The following is a 21781-nucleotide window of genomic DNA, read 5'->3' on the forward strand; positions in this document are numbered from 1 at the left end:
CAACTGAACGTTTATCGCCATCCATTTGTCGAGATTGCGTTGGCTTCCAAACGACTTAAACAACATGACAGGAGTCTGACAGAAAGAAAACTTGTTGTTTACTCTTATTACATGTATATGTATTCTTTTGGATGAAGATGTTCCAATAAACAGTACATAAAGTGACAATAATAGTGATGGAGCCATTCAACTGGCCTTCCTTCTCCACAAGGCCACGCAAAAGGAGTCACGCTTACAACTCCACACACACACACACACATAAACTCATGTACTACACAAAGTTCAACACGTAGCAGACACTTGCTGGCACAAGAAAACACACACATTACTTTGATTTTGAGTTGAAGTCACAATCAGCGACACATTCAAGTTGGCACATACAGACAAAATCTTCCATAAGAGGAAAAAAAAAATGTAGACTACATATAGATGTATATATCGTGTATTTCTAGCATTCAAAACATTTCAAGGTGTGGATCAAGCTGGTGAAAGTTACATGCAAATTTCATGAAGAAAGTTCTGGGCAAGGGAATCGAAACCAGAACCTTCTTGATGACGTAGACAAGTGTACAATAACTCAGCTTCTGACATTGTTGGAAAAGGGCATCCGTTCCATTTTGCCTAGGAGGACTGGCAGTGAATTATCGCGCTCAAAATGGATTGGATGTCAATGGTGAATCGTGAACCAGTTAACAACTGTTCATCTGTAAAAAGTATTATTCCGTATTGACCCGAATATAAGACGACTCTCTTTTTCAAGACTCTTAAAAAAAAAAAAAATAATTGAACAACAAATTTAATTTTTATGCAGAAAATAATTACAGTACATCTGAAACTAATAATTATAACAATCTATTATAATAGACGTGTGCTACTTCTGTATTTCTCATCTTTTATATGTTGCTTTTTAGTCTTTTGTCCGGAATTGCCTTATTAATGTTATCTTCAACCTGCGCAAGGGACTAAAGATGGAAATTAGCCTTTGGCTATAATCTTACATATATATGTTCATTAAAATGTATATTGTCTTTCTTTTAAATAAATAAAACTCAAACACATTCAAGAGAAAAAGTATGTTATTTTGCCTCATTCACATCATGCAAAAACTGTTTCACGTCTTAATATCTGAACATTTAAATATGTAAACTAAAGTGCAATTATATTTGTAAATGTAATGGCTTGTTTTTGTTTAATGTAAATTAACCAACCTACTGTGATAAAACAACAAAATTGCATTAACTGCATTAACCATGAAAGTGTTCAGCATTCCCTTTAAATATATCTGGCGCCATCTAGCGTTATGAATGGGCATAGTGTCTAGACCTCGAATTTAAGAAGACCGACACTTTTTCAGTCTTATTTCAATGCAAAAAAACATCGTCTTATATTCGGGCCAATATGGTAAAATGTAGTTTTCTTGTGAATTTCTTACTTTGGTTATTGTATTTTTCGGGCCACAACTTTTATTATATTTTGTCTTTTTTTAAAGTTTGGATTCCACAACTTTTATTATATTTTGTCTTTTTTTTAAAGTTAGAATTTTTATTGTTTTTACAGGTTTAAGTGAACACAAGTTGAGCTGTTGTAAATGAATGAGAAGATAACTCTCTGTTTTGGTGCACACTTCTTTGGTTGAGAGATTTTTCTGATAATACATCAACACTATCTTATGGTCATATATAGATTTTTTTTTTTTTAATTTGTAAAATTTGGGCGGTGCGGCTTATAGTAGGGTGAATGTTATAGTCTGTAAATGATTGGAATTGTAACCTTATGATTTGTCTTCCTTTGGTAAGATGAACACACAGCACACACAAGTGTTGACGAACCATTCCCCGTGCAAATGGCGGTAACCGCTTGCAACGGGCGAAGGAAGAACTTCAGCTCCTCACAAGTGTGAGAAACTCATCACGAGTTTTAGGGTCTTCCCTGAAGACTCCCAGCATGGTGCTGGTGATGGTTTTGCTGTTCATCTTTTGGACACCTCGCATCACCATACACATGTGACTGCGGAAAACCAGCAATTAACATGTTTAAAACACTGCGCATGACAACACAACAAGGTGTTAAGCGCGTTCGTACGTGGCTTCGATGACAACGCCGACACCGGTGGGCTTCAGGGCCTCGGTGACAGCCACGGCAATTTGTTTGGTCAACCTCTCCTGAACTGGAAACAAACTTCACACGTGAACTCTGAATGTCTTTTTTTGCGAAACAACACTTTTCTTACCTTGTAGTCTTCGACTGTAGATCTCCACAATCCTGACAAGAGACGTAGAGTATAAAGTGTGGGGTTTATTTATTTATTTACTTATTTTTTACAACAAACTTAACCTCGTGATACCTGAATTTTCATTTAACTGTTTGCCTGCAATTGATGCCGAATTCATTTTGACTCGAAGTTCTGGCAATGATTGCTCAAATTGCTATTGACCGTCCAGGTCAAATTGGATTGGACATTTTTCACCCTCAATCAGTTAATAAATTCATATAATATACAGTGGTACCTGGACATACGAGAGCCCCGACATACGAGTAATTTGAGATACGAGTAAAATTTCGGGCAAATATTTATCTTGCGATGCGAGACAAATTTTGATATACGAGCATACAGCGGACGTGAGAGGCTGCTCATAAGAACATCATAGGCACTGTCTTTATGGTTGCAACTCCCTCGTGTAATGTCTCTACGAGCACTGGGCGGAGCGTTGCATTTTTTCAGTGTTTTTTTTCCCGTTAGTCAGCGCAAATGGCGGAGCGATCACTAATACGAGAGGAGTATATACTACTTCTCGTTGGCAAGTGGCCGTGCGTTATCCTATTGTGAGGACATTTGTGTGCATCATTTTTTGAATATTTTGAAGGGAATACAAAAACAAACAACCCTCGATAGGTTGTATCTGAAAGTCAGGGTGGAGGCGGGGCAAATAGAGCCAACCGGGAGAAGAAAGGTATAACAGATTTAAAACAAAATTTGAATTAAGTTTAGTGTAAGGTTAGATTAAACTTATTTTTGAGTGTGTGCATCGTAATCCAAGTTCATTTAAATGTGTTTGTTATGTTATGAGCGCGATGCCGTGCAAAAAGTCCCCCCTGTTCCTCTCTATCGCCCCTCCGCGAAATCCGTCTAATTTTAGTACTATTAAACAAATTTTAGTACTATTAAACCACTAGTAATTTGTTACTTGGTTAATAAATGGCGAATTAGAACAAATATAAATGTTTTTCCAATCCAATATCCTGTTTTGGGTGTTTTTTTCAGAGGGTTTGAACAAATTAATTACGAGCTCAGTCCCAGAACGAATTAAGCTCGTATCTCGAGGTACCACTGTACAGTCAAACCTCTACTTATGAATGCCTCTAAGAACGACATTTTCAGGTTACGAAATTTTGTACCACTGTTTCAAGATTCTCCCATGTACTTTTGACCACCGTTCCTCGTCATAGAGTTCTGATGGTGTTTTTTTGTTGAGTTTTTCCAAGTGTAGATAAAGCAGCTGCTTCTGTTTTTATTATCATGCCTCCCAATAAAATTACCAGTGCGAATGAAAAGAAGTGCTCAGTGTGGAGAAAAATGACGAGTTGGTCGAGGAGCATTAAAACAAACTCTCTAGAGTTAATGGAACACTCGACAATAAGGGGGAATAAAACGAGAAGGCAGACGGGGAGGAAGCAGCGAGCATTGCAACAGCAAAAATCAAAGAAATGCTGGAGAAATTTCACAAACTCTGTTTTTGTAGAAAAAAAACATCCAGAAAAAGTGTTCACGAGTCGATCGCCCACTTTGATGACGTTTGTCTGTTGCATTATAGAAACATTATTAAAAGTTGTCAGAGGCAACTTTGGATATATTTTTTTCCCAAAACGTTTGCCAACAAGCACTGCAGAAGGGCAAGTTAAATCCAAACAGGTAAGAAACAGTAGCGACTAATAAAATTCATGTGTTCGTGTTTGTGTTGCCTACCGTTAGCTTCCTCTTGTTCCCCTGCGTTTCAACACGGATGGATTTTGTATTCTTATGCATTTTAAGACATTAATAAATCATTTTCTTATAATTTTCTCTCATTTTTGTGTGTTTCTCACATCTTTCATATAGAATACTCACTATGTTCGCTGGAGCCTATCCTAGCCGACTTCGTGCCAGAGGTGGGGGACACCCTGAATCGGTGGCCAGCCAACCGCAAGGCACAATGAGACAGACAACCATTCACGCTCATACTCATACCTAGGGGCAATTTAGGAGTGTTCAAAGTGGGAGGAAACCAGAGTAACCAGAGAAAACCCACTCAGGCCTAAGGAGAACATGCTAACTCCACATAGGTGCACCGACCTGGATTCAAATCCAGGACCCCAGAACTGTGAGGCCAATGCGCTAACCACTCATGGTGATCGGTTGACAGCTCCGCCCCTCTCTTTCCCCAAGTGTTAAAGACAGGGGTGCCCAAGTCTGGTCCTTGAGAGCCCCTATCCCAGGGGTGGGCAAACTATTCCACAAAGGGCCGCAGTGGGTGCGGGTTTTTATTCCAACCCATAAAGAGGACACATTTTCACCAATCTGGTGTCCTACAAGTGCAATCACTGGATTGCAGTCAGGTGCTTCTTATTTTCGGCAGAAATCTCATTGGTCTAAGTGTCTGTGCTGGATCGGTTGGAACAAAAACCTGCACCCACAGCGGCCCTCGAGGACCGGTTTGCCCACCCTTGCCCTATCTAGTCTGTTTTCCATATCACCCTCCTCTACCACACCTGAATCAAATGATCAACTCATCAGCAAGCTGTCCAGAAGCTTCATACCGATCCTGATTATTTGATTCAGGTGTGTTGGTGGAGGGAGACCTGGAAAACAGACTGGACAGGGGCTCTCGAGGACCGGACTTGGCCACCCCTGGTTTAGATGCTGTATATAGGCCTACACTATGTTAATGAGCCTATCAGTAGTGTGAGAATTGCAACTTGAGAACAGGTTCAAAATGTATAATTCATTTTCAATTGTGAAAAGGCAATGGAAATTGTGTTTTAAAATGAAATAATTGCCCACCACATATGAAATTTCATGCTGTTTGCAAAAAAATGCTTAATTATCTTTAGATTGGAAAAACTGCTGTCATTTTTATTCCAACCCATAAAGAGGACACATTTTAATTGATCAGAGTTTAATTGATCACGTCCAACGGTTGTGTATTTAAGAGGATTATTAGATTCCATATGTGTGGACAAGCGCAGAATCTGATCCCACTGACCCCAATACCTTTAGGCTTAGAACACTAAAACCACTTACTAATACTCTTGAACTGACACGCGGGTGCGTACACACATAATGACAATATCACTGTCCTCACCTGGCCAGCTTACTGAGGCCCAAAACTCGCTTGTTAGGGAGGTAGCCGATGTGGACCTGTGGATGAGAACAAATGCATTTAGAAGAGATGATTGAAGCAACAAACAAACAAAATGACAGCACTTGACTATTAATGATTAAATTCTTGCACAATCCATTCAAGGACAGTGCTATGCAAACGTTGACATGTAAGACGTTTAACCCTTTGTAGGGCAAGATTAAAAATTTCAAAAAGTTTTGAAAAAAGATTTTAAAAACTGTTTTTGGTTATTTTGTAAAAAAAAACTAACATTATTATTATAAAAAAATATTATTTTGTTATTATTATTCATCCTCCATTCATTTTCTGTACCGCTTATCCTCACAAGGGTCACGGGGGTTGCTGGAGCCTATCCCAGCCGAATTCGGGCACCAGGTGGGGGACACCTTGAATTGATGACCAGCCAATCGCAAGGCACAAGGAGACTGACAACCATTCACAGTCACACTTACACCTAGGGGCAATTTAGAGTGTTCAACCAGCCTACCTGCATGTTTTTGGGATGTGGGAGGAAATTGGAGCACCTGGAGAACAACTCGCGCAAGCCCGGGGAGAACATGCAAACTCCACACAGTGAGCATCGAACCCTCGATCCCACAACTGTGAGTCCAAAGCGCTAACCACTCGCCTGCCGGTCCACTTCTTATTGTATTTTTAAAAAAATCTTCTATTCAAAAATTTGATAAATTAAATAAATACAGTCTTAAGATTTTTTTGTATCGAATTTACTGCATGCCATTAAAGGCAATAGATGGTAATTCATTTAGATTGGGAGGGCTGGCTGAGAATGGTCATCTTTCAGTGCCAATGAAAGCCCCAGACATCCAATCCATTCTGAATTAAGTTCATTTCTTCCTCCCTGCTGTCCAAAATCGAATCCTTCCACAATGGTTTTGGTGCAACTTCTGACCCATAACTTGTTGATAAAAGGCATCCACTTTTCGCTGAGGCGTACCTCTAATGAGTAACACATTCGTTTTACACATATTGAAACTGTGGTTCGAATTTGTCATGTTATTTATCCCATAAATAAAATTTTGGACTATTGGCATCTGACATTGCAAACAGACATTTATTTTTATTTGTCAACGTATACGTTTTTCCCGTATTTTACACGTTTTTTGATCATTTCAAATTGTGTACGCTGTATAACAACTTTTGTATGGGATTTTTTTAAGTAAGTTTTTTGGCAAAACCGATCTCGTTTTACCAATTTCAGCTCTAATCCGCATCGTATCGGTCACTGGTACCAGACGACAACGTAATCGCCGACTGCCAATAGCATTGTCTTGCTTTAAGCATGATATGCGCACGCGCATTCAGCTTTCACCCGTCCGCTTTTTCGCTATATATATATAGCGCGTCAGAAAGCCATCCATTTTGGAGAAAATTTTATACTTTTACGTGCGCCCCATGTGCTGTGTTGCGTTTGTACGGTTTTTTTTATCGCATATAAGCCGTATTTGTAACTAAAAAAAATGATGACTGAATCAAGGGTACGGCTTATATGTGCACAAGACTTGCTATACTCTTCTGCACCAGTAGATGTTGGCAAAGTAACATTTACTATTTCTTGGTTATTTTCTGTTTTGCATCATGAAAACAACCATTACTGGATGAATTAATTCCTTATGATATTGACCCTAATAATGTGCTTTTGATTCACACAGGATCTCAGAAATACCATGTGTGATGATTTTTCTTAATATTTTCCCTTCAAAGTAACACATTTGTACTCCCTATTAAAACCATGAATATGAAGGTGAAAATTGTGAATCAGGGGGCGGCTTATATGTGAGAAAATGTAAAATTCAATCATTTGAAGGCTGCGGCTTATAGGTTGGGGCATCTTATATGCGAGTAAATATGGTAATTGTAATCATTAATAAGGGGAGCAATTGGCCGAGGTAGACAGGTATGGTCTTTGCTCCCTGTGCCCTTTTGCTTTTTCTCTACGTAAACAAATGACTGTCCGTGAGTATTCTGCTGTAAATCCACTGAATAATTAATCATCTTGTATTGTTGGGTAATGACAGCAATCATGTCATTCTTTGTTTTCTTGAAAAGGAGTAGTTTGAGAAAAATGTCCACATATGGAATGAAAGGATGGTGATGTCAGAGAAGCCGGCCAGGCAAGGAAGGATGAGTCTGAACGTCATCAGCTGGAGAACCACTGCGTTAAAGCGCTGCAGGCTTTAAATCTAAAACACACACACACACATGCTCCATCCAAATGTCAGACGCAATTTGTTGACGAGATGAGAGAAAGGGCAAGCGTGCAAAGATCTCTTTTCCTTGTCTTTCCTCTTTTTCTTGCCGTCCCTCCTGCAGAAGGCTGATAGTGACATCAAACATGTGGAAAGCTACAATTTCTATTTTCTGCATCTCTGTTACACCTGTGTGCGTCTGAGTGTGTTTGGGGGGGGATGTGGAGATTTAAAGGGAGAGAGAGAAGCACAAAATCAAATGATAAATGCTAAAATTCAGTAGTCAATGATGTTAAAAGTTATCAGCGTCAACTTTCAATCATTGTCAGTGGGACTGGAAATAAATAAACCTTTACTCTCTATTTGAATCAATGGCAAAAATGTGAATTCAAATGAAATGGCATAAACATTTGGACTCTTCCAAGTTACAAAAAGCTAGACAAGTGCACATGGCATTTAAAAAAAAAACTAAACTAAACTAAATTGAAATTAAATACTAAAATCAACAACCAAGAGGAATATATTCAATTTTCACTTCACTTTCTTTGTGCAGTTATGTTAGGAAGTATGCTGAACGGCAGAACAATTAAATGCTCTACCATTACATAGTAGAGCAGGGGTGAACAACTCCGGTCCTTGAGGGTCTCTTGCATATATCCCTCCTCTACCACACCTGAATCAAATGATCAACTCAACAGAAAGCTGTCCAGAGGCTTGATAACCCTGATTAGTATTTAAACAATTAGATGAACAACCAGCTAAATAGGCGTTGTTTACCGTAACATAGAAACATTTATTTAGAAAACTCTATCCTCAACAACAAAACTTACCATCGGTTTGCTACCACTCCAACTCACGACCAAATCCATTACTTTGTCTTAACCTCCTGGGGCCTGGCGTCCAGATGTGTGGACATCACATTTTTGGTTGTCACAAGGCTAAAAAGTTAAATTTTGGACTATAATGGCCTGGCGTCTACTTATGATCTTATGATGTGGACATCATTTTTCTCAGAAACTATAATTTCTCGCATCTAAGCCACCCCCTGATTCACACTTTTCACTTCCCTATTAGTGGTTTTAATAGTGAGTACAAATGTGTTACTTTGAAGGGAAAATCTTAAGAAAAATCATCGCTTGTGGTATTTCTGAGATACTGTATGAATCAAAAGCACATTATTAGGGTCTATATCATAAAGAAGTTAATATGCCTGTCTTTGTAAAAGCAAAATATCAAATTATTCCATTTGAAAAAAGAAACAAGTCTAACTTGATGTATTTAAATGACAGAAATTACAATTTCCCAATGTTATATATTTCCAATGTTTTCCGTTGTTTTCATTAAAAGGCAGGTTAATATATTTTTTCATTTCGTTCAGGGACCTAAGTGGGCAGCTTAAGGTCCTTAAGTTTTCATGTTATGTTTTTTAGTCCCTTAGGCTGACAGCTTGGGGTCCCATCGTTGTAGTTAGAATTGTAGTTCTTTTGCATGGAGTACCGCAAACGTTTTCAGCTGAGTTTTCAGCTGAGTTTTCAATGTTCGTCTAAAAGTTGACTGACTGTAGCGCGTTTGCGGAGAAGAATGCCATGCACTGTCATTTCCTTGGAATTCATATAAAGGGAGATGATGAATCATCTGTGTGTCTTTGTCTCACTCTATGACCGGAGTATCTGTGTAGATGAAGTGTCCCAGCGCTATCAATGAACACCGTAATGCTAAGCTAATTCGCTAAAAGTTGTATCTGTTTATATTTTCTCTACTTTGAAATTAATGACCATATTGGCCGCATTTGTCTTGTCTTTGTCACTTTGCAGTTTTGTGCATGTCGTCTTTTTCTGCGCATATAAGCCGTACCCTCGATTCAGTCATCATTTTTTGAGCGACAAATGTGGCTTATACGTGAGTAAATACGGTAGTTGCGGTGCGTAAGAAGAAGCAAGACAGCTGCATATCACTTACTTTCATGTGCCACTAACTCACTCACAGAACAGAAAGGATTAGAGGCAACACTGCTGACGTGAAAAGCTTAATAGACACAGCCACCTGATGGCACAAACATACATAGTCAAAAAACACTTGCTCTAAGTGTGTTATTTTCCGGTGTCACTAAAGGTTTACACTGTTGGGAGGGGGGGTTTGAAATGGCCCCTTTTGTTGTTGTAATCGACATGCACCTGCAGGCAAGATGGTGGGATAAAAGAGGTCATGAATGAATGAGTACCCATTAAAATGAGAGCAATGACCAATCCTGTTTTAGTGTAAGAGTAATGATGTCAAAGAGGTTGGCCAGAGGCTGAAGCCAGAAAAAACAGAATATAAATAAATGTAATCTAATACAATTTTTTAAAAGATCATATCTGTTTTCAAGTACATAATGATTTGTGAGGGTTTGTGAATATCAAAGTAGCCATCGTGACAGTTGTCAAATTAGAGCTCTCCTGCCAGGAAGCGATCTGGTTTTCCCTGACGTCGCGTTTGTATTTGTGTGCACAGTGATGACGTCTCTCACCCTGCCGATGATGGGCACCAGGTGATGTTCGCACATGGAGAACACGTCTATGTCTTTGACAATCACCATCTCGTCGTGGTCCTCATCAAAGATAGCATCGTTCAGCACGTCTGCACACAAAAAGGTAGTAACCATTAGATTACTGCAGTTTCAAGTTTACACTTCATATTGAGTTAGATGTATTTAATAAAAGGGACAATACATAATAGGGCGGCCAGGCGCATGAGTGGTTAGCACGTTGGCCTCACAGTGGGAGACCTGGGTTCAAATCCAGGTCGGACCACCTGTATGGAGTTGCATGTTCTCCCGCCTGCGTGGGTTTTTTCCAGGTACTCCGGTTTCCTCCCACCTTCCAAAAACATGCATGGTAGGCTGATTGGTCACTCTAAATTGCCCCTAGGTATGAGTGTGAGCGTGAATGGTTGTTTGTCTCCTTGGCTGGCCACCAATTCAGGGTGCCCCCTCTTTCTGTAGAGATCAACAGTCACCTCTAGAACCAGCTCTTGCTGATCTGTTGTAATGTTTTTCTACAAAATCTTGCAGTGGAAGAGGAGCTCTGTGATGGAAGGTTTTGTCGACTAAGATGGCATCAGCATATTTAACCGTATTGTCCCAGTTCAGTCGTTTATCTTTTTCTTTTTTTAATATCTGACAGTGATGGTACGTTTTTGGTTTTCTGTCCAATACTTTGACAGCTTGCTTATGAACGGTTTCAATTGGTTTTAGAGTTGTCTTGCAGGCCAATGACCAACTTGTTAAGCAGTGAGTCATTGTTGGAACTCATTGATTTTATTCAACTAAGTGATGCCCCTACCTGATTTCCACTCTTTTTATCATCAACTTTTTCGAGTATGTAATCAAGGTGCTGCTTCCCTACACTCCTATTGCTTTATTGCTTTTTTTATTTAGTCACCAGTCTTCAATAAAGCGCTTTTATCGTTTTGTGACGACACAGATGCTGCTCAGGCGTACGGGGCCATGTTTTAATTTCCTGACTGGCAATCAGTTAGAGGCAGTGAAAGAGCTGCAGGAGAGAGGTTCACCGACTTGTTGCTGCTGCTTATTGCAAGACGATGAGGTAAACATGCAGCTAGGTAAAAGCAAAACATACAAACAAATGGAAAGCCTCTTGTAGAACAGGGTTGGGCAAACTATTCCACAAAGGGGGTGCAGGTTTTCATTCCAACCCATAAAGACAACACCTTTTCACCAATCTGGTGTCCTATAAGTGCAATCAGTGGATTGCAGTCAGGTGCTTTTTGTTTTCTGTAGACGTCTCATTGGTTAGTGTCAAATGCCCGAATATGATTCGGTTGTGTTGCCAACCAAGCCTTTCATCACTCATCTTTAAAAGCATATCAACTAGCAAGGTGTCCAAACACTGAAAGGACCAATAAGACTAATGGACAACAATGGTACTGCAACCTAGATCAAAATATTGACATGCACAACCATTGGGTTTGCCAGATAAGAGCTTTGCAATGACGAATCTTGCTACGTTATCATACCAATGTTGCATTTAAATCAGAAAAGACAAATAACAAGCGACACAAACATTAGCAATGGTCTTGTAAAGTCTACAACCTATGTTCATTATATATCAAAATTTAAATGAGTAGATGACGCTAGTCTTTAATTGTTAAGGGTTTCAAATTTCAAAAAAAGTCTCTATACTAGCAAAGAAGGTTATCACAAAAGAGAAAACAATCCCCCCAAAAAAGAGATGCGTTACAAGCTCCATAATTGTTACTTTGGCCTCAACAGTAAAACTGCCATCCTTTTCTCAACAATCTATCAACACACTGTCAAATATTTTAATTCATAATGTATCGATAGAATACACTAAGATGGACAAACATATGTGCACACACGAAGATTTTATCTTTGCCCAGGTCAATAAACCTCAGAAAAAGATCGTAAAAGAATGTTAACTTTGTTCATATTCCTATTACCAATTTCCCCAAGAGGAAAATAATATAGCAAAACTCAAAAGGCACATTCTGAGAAGTCGTGCAATTTTGCCATCTGTTGTCAATTTTTTTCCCTTCTTTGTTCTCTCCGTTGTTTCATCTCCAATGTCTATCCTTATGTGTCTGACTTTTCCATGCCTCATTTGACATTTGGAATTAGATTTTTTTCTCTATTGATACATGGCATTGTTAATTCTGACTGTGAACGTGGAAGCAACGTCAGTTTACGTAGTGTAGCGTTCACGTAAAGGTGTAGCAACCTGGACAAAGACAAAGAACTGATCTCGGCATCTATTGTAGAGAGACCAAAAAAATGAACTTTTTGGGTGCTGACAATCAACTGTTAAAGTGGAAACAATTGATGGACATGTTAGATCTATTTCCAAAATACATGATCTTTAATGTCTATCAAAATATTTACATTTAATAAGTAATTTAAGTACAAAAGCCGCCTTATGGTGTAGTGGTTCATTCGCCCAACTTCGATCTGGGTAGGCGTGGGCTTGATTCCTGCTGGTGGAGGTATGATTGTGACTGCGAATGGCCGTCTGTCTCTCTATGCGCCCTACGGCTGACTGGCAACCAGTCGAGGGTGTAGTCTGCCTTTCGCCCAAAGTATGCTGGGATAGGCTCCAGCAACTCCTGCAACCCTTACGCGGATGCGCAAGATGGAAGATGAATGAATGAATGAAGTACAAATCTAACATATCTGTCCTTTAAACAGGCACAATTTATGTAAAGACAAAGCACATGTAACAAGAAACAAGGAAAACATCAGCCATCTTCCGTACAGTGCATCCTCCCCGTAAGGGTTGCGAGGGTTGCCACAGCCTATCCAAGCTGCCTTCGGGCAAAAGGCAGACTACACCCTACACTGGTCGCCAGTGAGCCACAGGGCACACAGAGAGACGACAAACGACCATTCGTGCACACAACGATATTGCCACCAGCGGGAATTGAGCCCGTAGCTGCCCACACTGCAGTCAGGCAAGTGAACCACTTCACCATCAGGCGGCCACAATTACAATTGTTTCACAATCAAAATTGTTATTAAAATCTGGAAGTCGTTTTGAAATGTAATCGCTTAATTTAGGATTAATGAGGCAAGATCATGCTTTTAGTAAGAATCACTTTAACGTCAAGCTGAATTTTTAATTTGTTATTCATTGATATGACAGGGTGGGGCAGGGGAGTTGTAGTTAGCACTTCTGCCTCATAGTTCTGAGATCACGAGCGGCCCGGTGACGTGAGTGGTTAGCGCGTCGGCCTTACAGCTCTGGTGTCCTGGGTTCAAATCCAGGTCGGTCCACCTATGTGGATTTTGCATGTTCTCCCCGAGCCTGCGTGGGTTTCCTCCGAGTACTCCGGTTTCCTCCCACATTCTAAAAACATGCATGGTAGGCGGATTAGACACTCTAAATTGTCCCTAAGTTGTTTGTCTCCTTGTGCCTTGCGATCGGCTGGCCACCGGTTGAGGGTGTCCTCCACCAATGGCCTGAAGTCAGCTGGGATAGGCTCCAGCACCCCCCGGAGAGGAGAAATGAGTTCTGAGATCAAGAGTCTGAGCTTCTCTTATGGAGTTTGGATGTTCTCCCCATGCCTCCGCGGGTTACCTCCGGGTACTCCAGGTTCCCCCCACATCTAAAAAACATGCATGCTAAACAGATAGTTTGATTGTGTGCGTGAAAGATTTATTGTCTAGTTACGTCATGCGATTGGCTGGCAACCAATTCAGGGTGCGACGCTCGTTAGGATAAATAGTATGAAAAATGCATGACTGAATTGACTTGACAAAAAAGGTGTGTCTTTCTGTATAGAGGGATCAGACTACTACTTATTTAGTATGTTGACTACTTATTTATTTATTACTTATTTATTGATTCTTTATTTGTATCATTATTTAGTGATTATCTGTTTGATTATTTGTTTGTTATTTGTGCACTTCCCTACTTGTTTATGTTGTTGGCTACTTATTTATTTATTTGTTGATTATTTCTTTGTTTGTTGTTATTTATGCACTTTGTGAAGCTTTAAATCTCACTTGTCTAATAACAATAAAAGCATTCAATTCAATTGCTGTACTAACTAATCTCACTTTGATGTCAAAGTAACAATAAAATATTATTTTTCTACACAGATCTGCTTTTTTTGACAAGGCATGGTATTAGCATAGCTACACCAATACATTTGTTTTAGGTACTTTGTTCAGGGACCGGCACTTTTGCAGAAAGCCAATCTTGAAGGCAAAGGCTGCCAACGGGTTCACACGGTAATAAAGTGGTAATTGTGTTTAGGGTTTTCTTGTAGAGAAACAGAACAAGTTACCGCTAATAAAACCTAGTTGGTACCAAGTTAATCAGTTAAACTAAAACCCGTATATGTTGCAAGTTTTCGAGTCATGTTTTCTGTTTATACATAAGTACTAAAAATAAAAGATCACACAACTTTTGGAGGCAACGCTGCTCAAATCCTTGCTCTGTCAGAATCAAGATTATTTGGCAGTTTATAAGGAAACACACACACTTATCCCATGCCAGACTGGTGAGAACCAAAGCTGGTTAGAAGCTGTGAGGGGTGTCATCTTATCTTCTTAGATGAAAGGTAGGCAGGGGAAGGGCAGACAACAGGTAATGACAGTTTTATTCATAATCTCTTCATATATTTAGCAGCATCCCTCTGGAACAAACTGTTTACATTTGTTTTATTTTTATACATCAACCAACACAATACATTTTCCAAAGATAATTTTAGTTTCATGACATCATACAAATTATATCTGCTTACTTGCAGAACAATATTGTAATACACTACCAATGGCAACAGATGCCCAACTAGTCAGCTTCTTTTCCACCTAATCTGTCTAAGAATTACAGCAATCTTTAACACCATAGTGCCACAAATGGCATAAATCATTTTAGAAATAAAAATAGAATTTTATATATATATATATATAATTCTATTTTTATTTCTAAAATGATTTATGCCATTTGTGGCACTATGGTGTTAAAGATTGCTGTAATTTATATATATATATATATATATATATATATATATATATATATATATATATATATATATATATATATATATATATATATATATATATATATATATATATATATATATAAGGATTTGAGCAGCATTGCCTCCAAAAGTTGTGTGATCTTTTATTTTTAGTACTTATGTAAACAGAAAACATATATTCAATATATAATGTGATCAGGCCAAGGATTTACATAATTCAATACAGTAATACCTTAAGATACAAGCTTAATGCATTCCGGACCGCACTCGTATGTCAATTTACTCGTATCTCAAATCAAATGTTCTCATATAAAATAACTAAATACAAATTAATCCATTCCCAGCTTCTGAAAAAACCCGACTTAAAAATAGGATATTACAATGGAAAAAATGTTTTTAATTGTTTCAATTCACCAACAAGTTAAAATGAGAAAAATTAGTCAGCAGTAACTGGTGGTTGAACAAGCCCGGCAGCTGAGTGGTTAGCGCGTCGGCCTACCAGTGGGGGACCTGGGTTTGAATCCAGGTCGGTCCACCTGTGTGGAGTTTGCATGTTCTCCCTGGGGCTGCATGGGTTTTCTCCGGGAACTCCGGTTTCTTCCCAAGTTCCAAAGAAATGCATGGTAGGCTGATTGGACACTCTGAATTGCCCCTAGGTATGAGTGTGAGAGTGGATGGTTGTCCGTCTCCTTGTGCCCTGCGATCGGCTGGCCACCGATTCAGGGTGTCCCCCGGCTCTGCCCGAAGTCAGCTAGGATAGGCTCCAGCACCCCCCGCGACCCTAATGAGGATGAAGCAGTTCAGAAAATGAGATGAGAGAGATAATACACCATCTACGTTCACAAAGTTAAAAATACCTATCTAGTGGTTATGATCTGCAATAAAATGTGACATTATTGTGTGCAGTACTGTTATGGAGTTCTTACCTTCGAGACGGACGGTAGAGGGACTTGACGGCAACAAGTTCAGTTCGCTACACTTTTATGACACTACATAACATAAACTTTAAATTTACCGTATTTTTTGCATATACGCCGAATTTGTCGCTCAAAAAAATTATGACTGAATCAAGGGTATGGCTTATATGCGCACAAATTAGACTTGACATGCACGAAACTGCAAGGTGAAAAAGGGTTAGGGTTAGAAGGTCACTATCCCACACTACACTACCCCCCCACCCCCGCCTGCTTCTATGTCTGTCTGTGTACCCTCTGCTCCTCTAATCCGTCTAATTTTAGTTCTATTAAACACATTTTATTACTATTAAACCACTAGTTATGCGTTACTTTGTTAACAGATGGCGAATTAGAAGAAATAAAACATTTTTTCCAATCCAATATCCTGTTTTTGGTGTTTTTTCAGAGGGTTGGAATGAATTAATTTGTTTTTAGTTCATTTCAATGGGAAACGTTCGTTCGAGTTACGAGAAGATCGACATACGAGCTCAGTCCCGGAACGAATTAAGCTCGTATGTAGAGGTACCACTGTTTATCCATTATCTAAGGCACATGTGTCAAACCGATTCCACCGAGGGCCGCAGTGGGTCCTGGTCTTTGTTCCAACGGATCCAGTGCCGACATTTTAACCAATCAGGTGTCTTCTAAAATAAGTAGCACCTGACTTTAATTAATTGATTACACTTGCAAAAGGTATCCTCTTGTTGAGTTTGAATGAAAACCTGCACCCACTGCGGCCCTTTGAGGGCCGGTTTGACACCCCTGATCTAAAGCATTTGACACCATCAAACACCAGATACTGCTGACTAAATGATCTAATTTTAACTTCTTACCAACCATGCCTAATTGGATTGAATCATACTTATCTTTAAGATCACAGTGCGTCAGTATACAAAACACAAAATCTACTTTGCGGCATAACAGTCTTGGGGTGCCGCAGGGGTCAGTGCTAGGACCACTCACTGCTCTTCACTCTTTACAAAAATGATCTGCCAAGCTGTTGTCCTTCAACTGTCACCTGCCAAATGTATATCAATGATACCGTTCTCTATATCCACGCGAAAGACAAAAAACATGCTGCACAGGAACTCACGGATGCAATGACGAGCATGAATAACTGGCTTGAAAAATCCCGACTACACTTAAACATATCTAAGACTGTCTGTCTGTCTGTACTTCTCAAAAAGAGTGACAAATAACAGGGACCTCAACGTTTTGTCCATTGAAAAACATTCAATGTAGTCCAAGAATTTAAATACCTAGGATTCAGTCTTGACTCTCAACTTGTCTTTAAACGGCATATAAAAAAGACGCTTTTTCCTTCCAAAGGCTGCTTGCTGCACAAGCATTAGTAGTGGGATGTTATTAAAAGTTTGAAGGCTGCTCACAATTGGCTAACTTGTGACCCACAGGGAACAATACGTCTGCATTGCCCTCTACCCAGACCTACAGGCTAAGTAAGCCTCAAATTAATGATCAGCACCGATACCCCAAAGAAAAGAAAAAAAATCATACGTCTGCATTGCCCTCTACCCAGACCTACAGGCTAAGTAAGCCTCAAATTAATGATCAGCACCGATACCCCAAAGAAAAGAAAAAAAATCAGACTCAGACAAGTTTACTAGTTTCAGCACCATGCACTGATTCACATGACCCATTCTTCTCTCACTCATGAACACCTACCCTAACCCGAAATTAGGAGAGGAGCCCATCACTAACCTGGAGAGGGCAATCCATTCTTTTCCAACTGAGGACAATGGTTTCAAATTTGTAAATGCTGATTTTCATCCCAAATGCTTACAACTTGGCTGTCAGACCACGGCTTGATAAAGCAGAACCTTGTCATTTCCAAAATAGAGAGTATGTAGCCTGCAAAGAGCAAGGTGGTCGCTGGCTGTGAGACCGGTGGTTACGTTTTATTTAATAATGTCGACAGGGTAGGACTATACATTTTTAAAATAAAATACAGGATGCTACAAGAGAATGTTTGACTTTTTTAGGTTTCATGTTTCTTTCGTATATGTCACAACATTTTCCCCATAGAGGCTTTTTGTAACGTGAATATTTGGTATGTAGAGACATTTGTAAGTAGAGGTACCACTGTGTGTGTGTGTATGTGTGTGTGTGTCTCATTCTCATCTCATTTTCTAAACCGCTTTATCCTCATTAGGGTCGCAGGGGGTGCTGGAGCCAATCCCAGCTGTCTCCGGGCCAGAGGCGGAGGACACCCTGAATCGGTGGTCAGCCGATCGCAGGGCACAAGGAGACAGACAACCATGCGCACTCACACCCATACCTAGGGGCAATTTTAGAGTGTCCAATCAGCCTACCATGCATGTTTTTGGAATATGTGAGGAAACCAGAGTACCCGGAGGAAACCCACGCAGGCCCGAGGAGAACATGCAAACTCCACACAGATGGACATGACCTGGATTTGAACCCAGGACCCCAGAGCTGTGAGGCCGACGCACAAACCACTCGCTCCACCGAGCCGCCGTGTGTGTGTGTCTATGGTAAAAAATAACTATTAAAAAGCAATATCTTTATACCCCTAGATTATTTTGTTGGTAAACTTATTCACTGCAATGGACGGCTATAGAAATCTAATCCATTTGAATTGGGAAGGTCGTTATTGAGTGAACATGTTTCACATTCATTGATGGCAATGGACGTCTAATCCAATTTGACCGTGGGGCTAGCAGCAAACTGAACAGTACGTATAGACTGACACCGCTGGTCAGTAATGATATTGTTAACCATTTGGGCCTCTGCTTACAGTATGGAGGAACACTACTGTGCATGTACGGATGACAAATATCACCACCACCCTGCGTGTGTATCATGGACTCTCAGGCAGGCAGGAGCAGTAGTCGGTAGAACAACGGGTGTTTTTTTTTTACCTTAAAATAAGGCTTAAGGAAATACGAACCTGATTGGCAATGCCGTCATGATTGGTGGACTTTAATTTGTAGCGCTAGTCAGTATCGTGTTATCATGTCAACATAACTTTGCTAAATTATAGTTCCTAAAAGGGATATAGGCACGTAAGGTCATCGTTGTTTGAGAATTTAGTACAGCCAGGCCCACATTACCGGATCAAACTGTGATCACAAGATTGTGTAACGATTTTGATCAATCCATATAAATAAGCTCAGAAGTTCTGTTAAATCTCTGCAAAGCTTTTGGTCATGTGCTAGTCAACAAGAGGATTTCTGCCACATGACCTGGGCATGCACATGCACAAACACACAATACCATGTACACTGATCAAACAGTTTGATTTAACTCTTAATAAACACTGCTTTCTGTACTCAAATGTTTTCAGTTTGTTCTCTGCTTTCCCAAAATTCAAGGGGGAGGCATTTCAAACAACCAATCAGAAGAAGGCAGTGCTTGAGGTGCAACACATGCTGCATGCATACCATTGTTATTATTGTCAGAGTTCAAATTCTGGTGACGACAATCAAAAAGAACTTGGTTCATGGCAACTTGGTGTTTTGTCTCAAATGTCTCAAATTCTCCCTTAGTTTACGCATTCTTTCTTTTAAATTTGGTCTTTAAGCTCATAAAACAAAAGCGCTTAGTTAAACTGCCTCCAGATGAGTTCCAAGAGAGGTGGGCAAACAGAGCATATTACTGACTTCACTGAATATACCATGGTGAGGCGAACTGGACCGATTGTGCTGAAACCTACACAGGAATACGATCCAGAAAATGGACGTCTGTGAAACACAAGTTCCCATCAAAGAGTGCTATTATGAAAAGTGCAGGTGCTATTGACTGTGCATTTTCACTTTTTACTTATACCTTTTCTTTCTGCCTTTAACCTACCCTCCTTTTATACAGACTGAAACAAATCCACATTCACTCAATTGCTGCCATTGATAGTGATTTATTTTCAATTGGATGGCTGCAATGAATGAATTTCATTCATTTTCCAGACCGTTCTTTGACAAATTTTGCCGTCACTGGTAGTGAACAAGTCCAAGGTAGGAATGAAAGGAATATCTCCCAGACGACCACTTTTAATTAACATCAAATAATGGCACATTCTTTCAATTTGTTATATTTGAAAAAAATGCCTTCATTCAGGGATATTCCAAGCTAGATCATTCCCCAAATCATGAAACACTGGTGGTTAAATTCTGAATAGTACTAGAAGTACACATTGCAATGCAACGTTCAAGTAGATTCTTCATTTGAAAAGAATGATCACTTACAGTCGTACCTCTTCTTACAAATGTCTCTAGATATGAAATTTTCAGGTTGGGGTGATATGAAAATGGTAATCGTAGCCTTTTATGTCTGTTTCTCACATCTTTCATACGAAAGTGGGACACATTGATCCTTTTTAAAGGGTTTAGTTGGTGTTTTTTAGGACTTACGAAAAAAAGTTCTGGAACCAATTAATTTCGTAAGTAGAGGTACGACTGTATTTATTTACAGATCTCCAAAGAGATATACTCTCCCTCAAAGCGAACAAAGCGGGAGTCGAATCCTGTTAAAAAGCCCCGTTTTAGTGCAAAATTCAGTGGAGGAAAAAGGACAGATTGGTCCCACCTGTTGGCCGGAGCACAGCAGCGCTATCCCGAACGCCCCCCCGTGCTTAGCTTTGCTTTGAAACTCACCTATAATAGTCTCCTGGTAGCCCTTGGTGAAGAACTGCATGGCCGTGGCGGCTCTCCAGGGAGTTTTGAGGAGCCCCTGCCGCTGTGGGTCCTCCCCGAGCCCGCGTAGGATAGTGGTGTACGCTTCTGCCAGGGACGGGAGGCTGATTTCGTTGTCCTCCACGCTCCTGGTGTGCTCCTCTTTCCAGCTCTCCGCCACTGAGGACACCGAACGGCGCAAACCAGACTCCGCGGCCGGACCCTGAGAAGCAGCGGGGGGCCTTTTGAGCACTCCGTCAAAGTGTCCATTAAGAACCAAATTGGTGTCACCCGTGTCTTTTTTGTCTTTTGACGTGAATTCCGTCTGCTTTGAGCGCTCCGTCATTTCTGTGACCGTCTCACGCCTCTCTCGCTCCCTCTCTGTCAGCTGAACACTTGTTGAGTCAAAAGGTTTTTTTTATTTTATACTACTACTCGCTTGCTTTTTCCCCTTAAATGACAACCAGGCATCTTCGCCATTTATACCTGTAGATTATCCCTAAGGGACTTCTTATTGGTTGCCAGTCTCCGGTGGGCGGTGCTACAGCATTGTTCACAAATTACGTCAGAACAACTGAAAGCCTAACCTAATAACTATTCTTCCTCCATTACAGCACATCATACTACGGAAGCTTATTGCATTCACCTTAAAAAAAAACCTAGTCGTTTTTGCCCAAACCCAAGTTTCCCCAGTTATAATAACACAAATATGAATAATGCATTAGCTGAATAAAGGTATGATGTTGACTGGGCCACGACGGTCTTGAAGGGTGCCATCCTCTTTTTGATTTTCCACTCTCCATCCACTCGCCTCCGTATCAGTTGGCCTTGGGTGAAGCCGTCTGTAATCAACCTCAAAAGAATATCTCATACTGAAAGCCTTTATTCATTGTGCAAGCATTAATATAAGGAAACATTCTGTTCACGTGGTCATTAACCTGGAAACAAGTGTTTAATCATACTGTAATAATATATAAAAATAAAGCCATGTGTTTTATTGTAATGATTCAGCTGTAAAAAAATATATGATTAAAATGTCATGGTCTTCACGCTGTATATTCGTGAAGACTCTAGCAACAGCTGGCTTTAGT

General features: G+C 40.0%; 2 protein-coding genes across 2 annotated transcripts in view; one reads left to right on the top strand and one right to left on the bottom strand.

The window, feature by feature from the left end:
• slc67a1 (solute carrier family 67 member 1) overlaps nucleotides 1-21781 on the top strand; it is a 184722-nt gene that overhangs the window by 19336 nt on the left and 143605 nt on the right. The window lies entirely within an intron of this gene.
• gch1 (GTP cyclohydrolase 1) lies at nucleotides 82-21166 on the bottom strand. The gene is made up of 6 exons (XM_077591243.1): nucleotides 20673-21166; nucleotides 10095-10204; nucleotides 5340-5395; nucleotides 2231-2262; nucleotides 2083-2167; nucleotides 82-2007 (listed from the first exon to the last, which is right to left on the bottom strand). Exons 1-6 carry the CDS (start codon nucleotides 21034-21036, stop codon nucleotides 1881-1883), a joined length of 774 nt encoding a protein of 257 aa, XP_077447369.1. The 5' UTR covers nucleotides 21037-21166; the 3' UTR covers nucleotides 82-1880.

The sequence above is a fragment of the Stigmatopora argus genome, chromosome 2 (genome assembly GCF_051989625.1).
Source record: "Stigmatopora argus isolate UIUO_Sarg chromosome 2, RoL_Sarg_1.0, whole genome shotgun sequence".
Taxonomy (NCBI): Eukaryota; Metazoa; Chordata; class Actinopteri; order Syngnathiformes; family Syngnathidae; genus Stigmatopora; species Stigmatopora argus.